General features: G+C 50.2%; 1 protein-coding gene across 2 annotated transcripts; it reads right to left on the reverse strand.

The window, feature by feature from the left end:
- Positions 1–431: 431 nt before the first annotated feature.
- Positions 432–9,936, reverse strand: Pklr (pyruvate kinase L/R). 2 transcript variants are annotated; one of them, XM_032898027.1, is made up of 10 exons: positions 9,876–9,936; positions 9,030–9,212; positions 4,757–4,848; positions 4,514–4,645; positions 4,184–4,370; positions 3,593–3,863; positions 3,332–3,482; positions 2,702–3,114; positions 1,302–1,483; positions 432–857 (listed from the first exon to the last, which is right to left on the reverse strand). In XM_032898027.1, the coding sequence occupies exons 2-8, from the start codon at positions 9,118–9,120 to the stop codon at positions 2,944–2,946; spliced, it is 1,095 nt and encodes a 364-aa protein (XP_032753918.1). In that variant the 5' UTR covers positions 9,121–9,212; positions 9,876–9,936; the 3' UTR covers positions 432–857; positions 1,302–1,483; positions 2,702–2,943. The 2 variants fall into 2 exon arrangements, with proteins under 2 accessions (XP_032753918.1, XP_032753917.1); XM_032898026.1 differs by having other exon boundaries at positions 9,852–9,876.
- Positions 9,937–10,672: the final 736 nt, after the last annotated feature.

The raw sequence follows: 10,672 nt of genomic DNA on the forward strand, positions 1-10,672 counted from the left end.
GCTCCCAAAAAAAAAAAAAAAAAAAAAAAAAAAGAAAAAGATTCAGTTTTGCTTCTAATTTGTATGTGGGAACCAAGTGGTTGTGGAAGAATTTCTGGATCATCTGACCCAGCAGAGCAGTGGGCAGGAGAACAACCATGGTTTGTGGAGTCAGTAAGAAAATAAGGCTACCCGAAGTCCAGCTGGTCACTCATGCCTGTAGTCCCTACCCTTAGGAGGGCCAGGCAGGAGGACTTAGGAGTTTGAGGCCGGTGAGAGCTTGTATTAAAAAGAGAAAAGCCAGCCTGCCTTAGTTCTCTCCAGTACCCAGCTGCCCCAGCCTTCCCTAAAGTGTGGAGCTGTGCTCCTTGAAGGAGTATTCTGCCCTGACTTGAGGCCATCAGGAGATGACATTTTCCTAGGAAACTGATCATGAGGGTTATATCAGACAGTGTTTTAAAATCATGATTGTATGAAAATTGGACAAGATCACCCTGTTTCCACTCCCCCATTCTAATGATTGGGACCCGGAAGGAATCGAATTAACCAGCTGGGCTGGGATTAAAGGCTCAGGGCATCTTGGAGTCCAGCTAAGCGGATTGAGACAGGGATATACAACCAATGCTGCCGGTGGCCACTGTATAATTGGACACAGACATTCAGGGTCTGTGTGAAGCACAGGGAGGGGGCTAGATGGCAGATGTAGGACTATGGGAGGGGTGTGGGTTGAAAGAAATGGGGTGTAACTGGGTCAGAATGGGGAGAGGCATTTCAGGATACGCTCAGCACCCGCATGATGTTGGTATAGCCAGAGCCAGGCCGCCAGCCTGTCACCACAATCACCAGATCACCCACACGGAGGAAACCACGGAGCTTTCCTGGTGGAGAAAAATATGACAGTCATTGAAGAACCTGGGTCAGCCATTAGCATCGACCACATCAAGGCTATCTATCCTGTAGGGGAAAGGAAACCAAGGCAGTGGTTTGAGAGGATGTGTGTGTGGAGGGATGCTGTACACTGTTTTTCAGCATTGAGCCTTTTCACCCATGTGGCTGCACTAATGGGACAAGGACAACTATAAATTAAAATTTAGTTCCAGCTCTTCTGGAACCTCCTCTTGCTGCTGTGTCCTACTAGGCTGTGGCAGACAGCAGCAAGGACTTCTCAGGGGTCCTGCTCTCACTCCTTTCCTCTCAGCCTACCCTCCCTGCTTTAAAGCCCAAGACATGTCCATCTTAGCGATTCCTTGGGCCAGTAAGGACAGACAGAGCTTTGGAGTCGGGGTAGGAAGGCAGGCTGTGGAACAGAGGGCAAGGCTCACCACTTTCAATGCCAAATTGGACCCTTCGATCCACATCGTCTGCCCAGATGGCCTCTGGAGGCTCACGGTATAGCAAGGGGAAGACTCCTCGGGACAGGTGGACCTGTCGGGCAGCCTGGGCAGATCGAGTCACGGCAATGACAGCTGCCCGAGGTCGGTAGCGAGATAGAAGCTGGGCTGAACTGCACGAGGAAGAGAAGGGTAGCTCTGAGCGTTGACCCAAGAAACGAGTGAATTATGGTTCCAGGTCTCACTGTCACTTACAAACCATGTGTCCTTGGGTAAGGTATACTCCTCTGATCTTTGTCTTTCTCGCTAAGTAGTAAGAAGACCTACCCTGATGCAGAGACGGCTCACCCACGCTGGGTTACGTTTTCAACACCAGCATGGTGGCTAACAATGGTTTTTAAGTCCAGTTTCAGGGGCTCTAACATCCTCTTCTGGCCTTCACTGGCACCAGACATGCAAATGGTGCTCAGACATAAGGGCAGGCAAACAGGCAAAATGTCAATCCATATTGAAAGATAAATGTAAAACCTGGGCGGGCTAGAGAGATGGCTCAGTTCTTAAAAACTCGCACTGCTCTTTCTGAGGACCTGAGTTGGTTCTGAGCACCCACATTAAATCCCTTACAACTGCCTGTAACTCCAGCTCCAGAGGGTCCAACCTCTTCTCGCCTTAGAACTGTACATGCACACATAAAAGTAATAAATCCTCCAAAAAATTAGAAATGTAAAGCCAGCCAGGCGTGGTGACACAAGCCCACAACCTCAGCCCTCGGGGTAAAGGGTTAAGTTCAAGGCTACTTCAGCTACTTAGGAAGTTTCAGGGCAGCCAGGACTAATGAGTCCCTATGTCAGAAAAATCCTACCAAACAACAAAAAAAAAGGGTAAAACTGTCTAGAAGATGGTATGTTTACATCATTCCCAACCTCCATATGACTCTTAACCATATTTTGTTAATCCTCACAACCCTATGGGGCGGGGGTGGGGACAAATGAAAAACTCAAACAGATCCATGGAGTCAAGGGCTTGTAAGCCCTAACAAGTTACTTAGGGTCTCACTACTAAGTTTGAGAAAAATCCTCAGCTCTTGGGCCTACTGGGCTTTCAGCAACACCTCAGCACAGTGAAGAACTGTCAGACCCTGGTCTTCAAATACCCTAAGGCCAACGTGCTTGGGTTATCACCTGCTGCGTTCCCGTCCCCGTGCGCCCCCGACCCCCATCACTGGCTCTGATTCTAGAGCACCCAAGAGCCACCTGTCCAAGCCTCTAGCCTCTCCTGGCCTCTAGCGTCCATGGCTGTCTCTTTGCTTGCCCTAAAGCAATGCTTTTTTTTTATTAGCCTCTGTGTCAGCCGCCCCCTGCCCAAAGCCCTGTTTCCAATATGTTTCTCACCGGCCAGTCTTCGTCAGCACGATGATGGCTGCTGCACAGCACTTGAAGGAAGCCTCCACGGCTCCAATCGCAGTGACCTCAGTTGGGTCACGGCTCAGCGGCGCTGCCCGGCGTAGCTCCTCAAACAACTGGCGGTGGTACACGGCGGCCTCTGCCTCCCGCGCAATCTGCAGGGACCAGTAGGTCAGGTTGAGTAGTCAACGGGGTTCCAGAGGGGTCTGTGTCCCTGGCCCAGCAGCTTTTCAGAACGGAGTACCTACCGCATGCTGCATCTTTACAGCTTCCACAGGAAAACTGCCCTTGGCGGTCTCTCCGGACAGCATGATACAGTCAGCCCCATCCAGCACGGCATTGGCCACATCGCTTGTCTCCGCCCGAGTTGGTCGAGCCTTAGTGATCATGCTCTCCAGCATCTGAGTGACACCATGGATGTCAAAGCTGTAGAAGTCACATTCTGACTGGGGACCCGAATCCGCCCACGCTATTTCTCTGGCACCTGCACGCTTAGAGTGCCAGGGTCACAGTAAGACCCTGGAAATTCATGCTATCGTCATTTGTGACCAGGCACCAGACAGCAACATGTAGGTTTCTCAGCACCTTTAAAGCCCAGCCCAAGGGTTTGCTCCAGACCTGTGTGGCGCAAACGACAGGCTTGCCGGCCAGGTTGCAGCGTCCAATCATCATCTTCTGAGCCAAGAAAACCTTCTCGGCGGGGATCTCAATGCCCAGGTCACCCCGTGCCACCATGATGCCATCGCTCACTTCTAGAATTTCATCAAACCTGGTGGTTGGAGGAATCCAGGCTAGGGCAGAGCCAGGAGATGGCAGGGCATAGCATGCAGAAGAGAGGCAAAGAGAAACAGGGCTGACGGACCAAAGACTAAGCCTCACTTCTTCACGCCTTCATGGTTCTCGATTTTGCTGATAATTTTGATGTTCTGTCCCTCTGGCCCCAGGGCATCCCGGACTGCTAACACGTCACTGGCTTTCCGCACAAAGGAGGCGAAGATGATGTCCACATTATGCTGCACCCCGAAGCGCAGATCCAGAAGGTCTTGCTCAGACAGCCCGGGCAGGTCCACCTCGGCGTTTGGCAAGTTCACACCCTTCCTGCTGCCCAAGATACCACCGTGCTCCACTTCTGTCACCAGTCCCTCTGGGCCTGCGGGTATAGAGAGAGCCAGTGTCTGTCAAGGCTGAGCCGCGATATAGGCACTGCAGAGGGAACTCTTAAGCTTGGATCCTCAAGAAATCGGGACTTCTGAACCCTTCACTCCACTCCACACACAAGAAGAGGCATCAAATGCTCAGCTCCAACCCATGATGACAGCAGGGACCACTCGGACAGGTGGGGAAGCAAGCACCACTAGGGGAAGGTATGGGTGGTCAGGAGCTGACAGAACATAGAAACCAAAGGGAAGAGAAAATGCCCTGTTTTGGGGTTTTGGGAGCGTCTCATAAGATCAGGATGCATTTCTGTACCGATTTTCTGTACCACTAAGGAGATGAGCCCGTCGTCAATGTAGATGCGGCCCCCCACTGCAACGACCCGGGTGATATTGTGGTAGTCCACCCACACTGTCTTTGCATCGCCCCTTGTCTGGAACTTCGGGTCCACCGTCACCAGCACCTGTGAGCCCTTCACAATTTCCACCTCCGACTCAGGACCCTGGAGGGGAGTGGGGTGGGCAGAGAAGCCTGAGTTTTGCAGGTGGTCCCTGACAGGGTAGGACCAGTGCTGACCCTCTCTCTTGCTCCAGGGCTCTCATGCTCCTCCAGGCTCCAGACAGCTCGGACCCAGAGGCTTCTCACCCCCTGCAAGACTCCAGTTCGTATCTCAGGTCCCTTGGTGTCCAGGGCGATGGCCACAGGTCTGTAGCTGAGTGGGGAGGTTGCAAAACTCTCAGTTGCCTCCCGGATGTTGGCGATGGATTCTGCATGGTACTACCAGAGAGAAAGAGAAAGAGAGAGAGAACAAAACCTGGATCTTAAGGCAAAGTGAACAGGACCTTGGGGCATTCTCCAGCTCCACCCTCCATGACGTCTTCCCCACACCTCATGGGAGCCATGGGAGAAGTTGAGTCGTGCAATGTTCATCCCTGCTTTGATCATCTCCTTGAGGCGGTCCACAGAGCGGGATGCTGGCCCTGGAACCAGAGAACCCACTAAGAAGGTCCTCCCAAGCCTGACAGCCAAACCCATCTGCGACATCGGAGAGACTCCCCTACCCAGGAGTCCTTCGAAGTTCCCCTACTCACAAACTCTTTTTTTTCCCCACTCCAACCAGTACACAGCCCTTGGGAAGGCAGCTTGTGGAATGTCTAAATCTCAGTCAGGCCTCGGACACTTTGTTAGCAAGTGACCTGACACTAAGTGCACGCTGTGGAGGTTACTGTAGGCTGTGAAGGGTCAGAACGCCAGGCAAGTCAAAATGGCACTTTGAAAGCTGAGCAGTCTCACTGACAGAACTGAGATCTGTCCTTGTCTTCATCCACGTTAGCCTGCAGCAGCTGCTGCCATGCACTTCCCCCTCCCTCTTCTTCCCTGGCCACCATTTTTTTTTCTGCTCTGGAGATGGAGGCCAGGGCCTTCTACATGCGAGACAAGTAAATGCTATAGTACTGAACTACACCCACCCTTTATCTTCCATTCTTCTTCCGAACAGTCCTTCCTTCTGAGACAAGGTCTCCCATAACCCAGGCTAGCCTTGGGTTTGCTCTGCTTCTGGGGATAACCTTGGGCTTGGTTCTCCTGTCCTCACCTCCCCTGTGCTGGGTTAAGGGTGTGCTCTACTACAGCCAATTTATGTAGCGCTAGGGACGGAGCCCAGGGCTTCATGCAGGAGGCAAGTGTTCTAACAACAGAGCTACTACCCACCCTCTGTCCTTGAAACAGGGCCTCATGGACTGAGTTCTGTTTTTGTTTTTGGTGTGTGTGGCTGGAATCCTCCTTGTGGGTTTCAGGGATTGAACTCAGGTCACCCAGCTCCACAACAAGACTTTATCTGCTGAACCATGATGTATGAGGACTGGTGTGTGTGTGTGTGGCCTGTACATGTTTGTGTGTGTGGTGTATGTGTGAGTGGTGTGTGGTATGTGTGTATGATGTATGTGTATGAATGGTATGTGTGAGTGATTCGTGTATGTGTAGTATATGTATGTGATGTGTGAGTAGTGTTATGTGTGGTGTGTGTGTGTATAGTGCATGTGTGTGTGTGTGTGATGTGTGAATGGTGTGTGTGTATGTGGTATGGTGCGTATATGGTGTATGTGTGTGCTGTGTGTATGTGTGGTATATGTATGCGATGTGTGAGTGATATGTGTGGTGTGTGTGTGCAAGATGTGTGTATGTGTGGTACATGTGTGTGATATGTGAGTGGTGTGTGTGGTGTATGTGTGTGTATGTGTGGTACCTGTGTGTGATGTGTAAGTGGTATGTGTGTGGGTATGTAGTATATGTGTGGTGTATGTATGTGCGTGCATGTGTGTGTGTGTGTATGTTGTGTGACATGTGTGTATTAGGTGTGTAGCGGTGTGTGTCTGTCTGGCCCTCAGCTCATTATTTATACCTTTACTTCTCTGTGATCCTAGCCGTCCTTATCCTTGGAAGGCCATCTGTGTGCAGATGACACCTTTCCTCGTTCTTATTTGTTTTTGAGATAGAGTCTCTCTTTAGCCCAGATTTACAACAATCCTCAGATCCCAGTCTCTCTAGTGTGGAAATTACAGGCATAAGCCACCACACCTGCTGATTCTTTCCTATTTATTTATTTATTTATTTATTTATTTATTTACTTATTTACTTACTTACTTACTTAAGACAGGGTTTCTCCCTGTAGCCCCGGCTGTCCCGGAACTCACTCTGTAGACCAGGCTGACCTTGAACTCTCTGCCATGTGGCACACAACTTTAATGGCATGCCTCAGCCTCCCAAGTGCTAGGATCAGAGGAGTGATTCCTATTTTATATAACCACCACCCTCCTGACCCTGGAGCTCAGTATCTGACTCATTGTCCTTGGACCGGATGGAGTGTGTGACTACCACACTGCAGTGTGTGACTACCAGAAATATTCTTCAGAAAATCCCCATGGCTCAACCTGCCAACACTGCCTTTACAATGCGACACTTCTTACCACCTCAGCCACTGTGACCTACTGCAAGGAGGAGCAGCCCTGCCCTCGCCCTCATTCAGCACCTCAACCTCTTTCCAGGTACGATGCTGCTCCCCTGTCATCTCAGCAATGGGGAACTGAGGCAGAATAGTGACGAGTTACGGTCTAGCCTGGGATACATACAGGACAAGAGACCCTCCATCGACAAGCTGAAAAGCCAAAAAAAAAAAAAAAAGGAGAAGAAGAAGAAGAAGAAAGAAAGATCAAAAAAAGAAGAAGGAGAAGAAAGAGAAGAAGAAGAAGAAGAAGAAGGAGAGAGAGAGAAACCAGAGCAACCAGGTACAGTGGTTCAAGGCTGTAACCGTGTCAGGGAGGCTGAAGCAGGCTGACTGTAAGGTCACAGGTAGAGCGAATCAAGGCCAACCACGGCAATCCAGAGAGATTGTGTCAAAATAAGAGATAAAAAGAAAGCTAAGGATGTGAATCACAGTGGTAAAGTCCTTGCCAAACACACTCAGGGCCCTGAATCCAATCTCAGCCCCACCCTTATCCCTCCTGGTCCTCCCCTCCCCCAGTCTCTTCATGCATGCTTCTCTAGGCCTCCTGGGATCTGGGCGTTGGCTTCCCTTTGCCTGGACTTATCTTCCCTAAAGTATCTGCAGAGCTCTTTCTCCCTCTTTCTTGCTGTCTTCTTCGTTTTCTTTTCCTCCTTCTCTTCCTCCTCTTCCCCTTCTTTCTCCTCTCTTCCTCCTCCCCTCTTTCCTCTTCTTCCTCCTCTCCTCTTCCCCTTCCTCCTCCTCCTCCATTTATTTATTTTTTATTTTCAAAGTGTCCTGTAGCGTAGAGTGACCTCAAACTTGATACATAGCTGAAGATGACCCTGAGCCTCTGGCTCTCCTGCCTGCTCTGCCCAGGGTAGGGATTTCAGGCCTACTCCAGTCCAGCTAGCTTCCTGTGGTGACTGGGGTTTCATTCAGGGAAGGGGAACCCTCTACCAACTGGCTACATCCCGAGTTGCATTTGGTGGTGTTGTTCTTGAGACAGGATTTCACGTCGTAGCTCCAGCTGGCCTCAACCCCTTAGCATCTGGGGATTACAGATGGGGACCCAGCACCATTCCCATCGTCCTCTCGCCTAGATGGCCTGGTTTAGGATCACAGTCTTCCTCCCGCTCTCTCACTTCATATTCCTGACCACACCTCTCTTATGACTTTCTAACTGAAGTACTGAGTAGCTTTTTTTTTTTTTTTTTGTCTTTTTGAAACAAGGTTTTCTTATGTAGCCCTGCCCTAGAATGCACTATGTAGACCAGGCTAACCTCAAACTCACAGAGAGTCACTTGCATCTTCTTTCAAAACTCTGGGATTAAAAGCTTGGGCCACCACAGCCCAATCACTCCGAATCACAACATTTTAATAAATTATTGCTAAGAATTCATTGTCCCACCTGGTAGATGCCCTTCCTGTTTCCTGTCTACCCCCCAATTCCAAACCTTGTCTTCCAGGTACTCAACAAGCATTTGTTTTTTTTTTTTTTAAAGATTTATTCATTTATTATATATAAGTACACTGTAGCTGTCTTCAGATACACCAGAAGAGGGCACCAGATCTCTTTACAGATGGTTGTGAGCCACCATGTGGTTGCTGGGAATTGAACTCAGGACCTCTGGAAGAGCAGTCGGGTGCTCTTAACCGCTGAGCCATCTCTCCAGCCCTCAACAAGCATTTGTTAAGCTGGGTGTGGTATCACATACCTATGCTCTCACCAGGCTAAGACGATATAATAGGGGCTATGAAATAAGCTAGAAATATCCAAGGCTACCTGAGACCCTGTCTCAAAAATCCAGCCTCATGTGGAGCAAGGTGGTCCCAGTCCAGCTCTCAGGAGGCAAAGGTAGGGAGATTTCTAAATTTGAGACCTGCCTGCCCATCAGAGCTACAACATAAAAAGACCCGATCTCAAAAACAAAACAAAACAAAAAAAAAAAAAAAAAAAAAAAAGTTTGGACTTTTAATGGGGGTAAAGAAAAAGCGCTTTTTTCCCAAAAAAAAAAAAAAAAAAAAAAAAAAAAAAAAAAAAAAAAACCCACCCCCTACTCCTGCACAAATCTCACAAATATTTGTTGAATGAATGACCATGACAAGGATAGCAAAGTAAGGAGACACCTGAGCCATGTGGGTGGCCCTGTGTGGCTTCTAGGGCTTGGGTGGTCTTACCAATGGTGGCAATGATGCTGGTGCTACGAGCAGCCACAGGCTGTGAGTCGATATCCAGAAGGCAGAGGTGTTCCAGGAAGGTGTCCGCCATAGCTGCGGGCAGTTGCTGCTGCTGGAAGAAGGCAGTGCCCAGCTCCTGGGTCAGTTGAGCCACACTCGCACGTCGAAGGTATCCCGCTGGCCCTGCCGTACATGGGAACTCAGGCTCTTGCACAGACACCTGCCTGTCCCCCATGTGCTTCCTGCCAGTGCACCCTGTGTCTATTCAGATCTCCAGATGGTGCGAGGTCTTCCTTCCATCTGACTATCACACACCCGCTACTTCGTTTAGTCTCCAGGGTCCTGCTCTATCCCCACTTTACAAGTAAGGAAAATGACCAAGGGGGGAAAAATACATTGTCTAAGAAAAAAAAAAAATGCAGGGGTTGGGGATTTAGCTCAAGCGGTAGAGCGCTGCCTAGGCGCAAGGCCCTGAGTTCAGTCCCCAGCTCCGGAAAAAAAAAAAAAAAATGCATCAGCCAAGTAAGACGATTCAAATCCAGGTCTATCTCCAAGCTACAGAGACCTTCCCCAACCTCACACCCCTGCAGACCACTCAGCTTCAGCCCTCCCAGAGGCCTCCTTCAAGCCTGCACCTCATTATCTAGGCCTGGCAACACTCAGTTACTTTTCCTCATTTTCTTGTTTACTTCTTCCAGCTCCAGGCAATTCTCTGGCTTCTCCACTCCCCTCCCCTCCACCTTCCCTCCACCCATTCAATGCTGCGCTGTTCCATTCTGCTTGACCCAGCCCTGCTCAGTAGAGCACCCGGTTTAGAAGCACCTTCCATGCTGCTACGTTGCTTACCTGCTGGGTCTGTGGGTCTGCTTTATACTGCGCCTTTGTCAGTGGGATGGGGCCCGGCTCAGATGAGATGAGTCCTGGTTAAAGTATAACCAGCTCGCATCTCTCTTGCCAACGGAAGCCTTGTACACTGGGGGCCAGAGTCCAGGAACCACGGGAGTGCCCCGTGGCGCCCAAGCTGCTGGATCCCCTTTGGCCTGTCTGCAGAGCCTGGATCAAAGGCTCAGACCAGGTCTGTATTTAGCCGAGGTGAGGCTATATTGGGCATCCTACCCCCCAAGGCCTCCACCCCTCAACGCTGATTCTACCCTAATTCTCCCCTCTCTTCAGTGGCTTCCCTTCCTCTTCTTACCTCCGGGAGCCCCACTCAAGGCAGACTTTGCCAAGTCTTTTTGGGACCTAAAGATCCACGGCCAGAGCTGCTGGGGTACAGTGTTCTCCTGGACAGACATGCTTCCAAAGCGTGGAACTGGGTCTGCAAGAACGGCAGACTGGGAGGAGAGTGTACCCTAACTGCTGGTCTTATCTGAGGGAGCCAGAGAATAGACAAGGGGCACACCCAGCAGGCAGCCCCATCCCCACAGAGTCCCTTCTCAGGGACTGCCTGTTGTGGGGCCCCCATCTCTCCCCTTCCCCTAGGTCATCCATTTTTTTCCTGATCAATCGTTAGTCCATTCACATTGTTGGCTCATCATTAGAGAAGAGATTGGTTGATTGCCAACAGTACAATGCCTTTCTCTTCGCATTTTATTGAAGAGAATCTTAGGTGTATTCTCAGAACAAGAGCTTGAAGGTGGGGA

The sequence above is a fragment of the Rattus rattus genome, chromosome 3, assembly GCF_011064425.1.
Source record: "Rattus rattus isolate New Zealand chromosome 3, Rrattus_CSIRO_v1, whole genome shotgun sequence".
NCBI lineage: Eukaryota > Metazoa > Chordata > Mammalia > Rodentia > Muridae > Rattus > Rattus rattus.

Bases quoted from the DNA above. Each gene is read 5' to 3' on its own strand.
- Pklr (XM_032898026.1), bottom strand. The intron at 4,849-9,029 runs GTAAGACCACCC...CTCTGGTTCCAG, and splicing joins CAGCATCATTGCCACCATTG to GGCCAGCATCCCGCTCTGTG. The intron at 4,371-4,513 runs GTGAGAAGCCTC...ACTCCCCTCCAG, and splicing joins GAACTGGAGTCTTGCAGGGG to GGTCCTGAGTCGGAGGTGGA.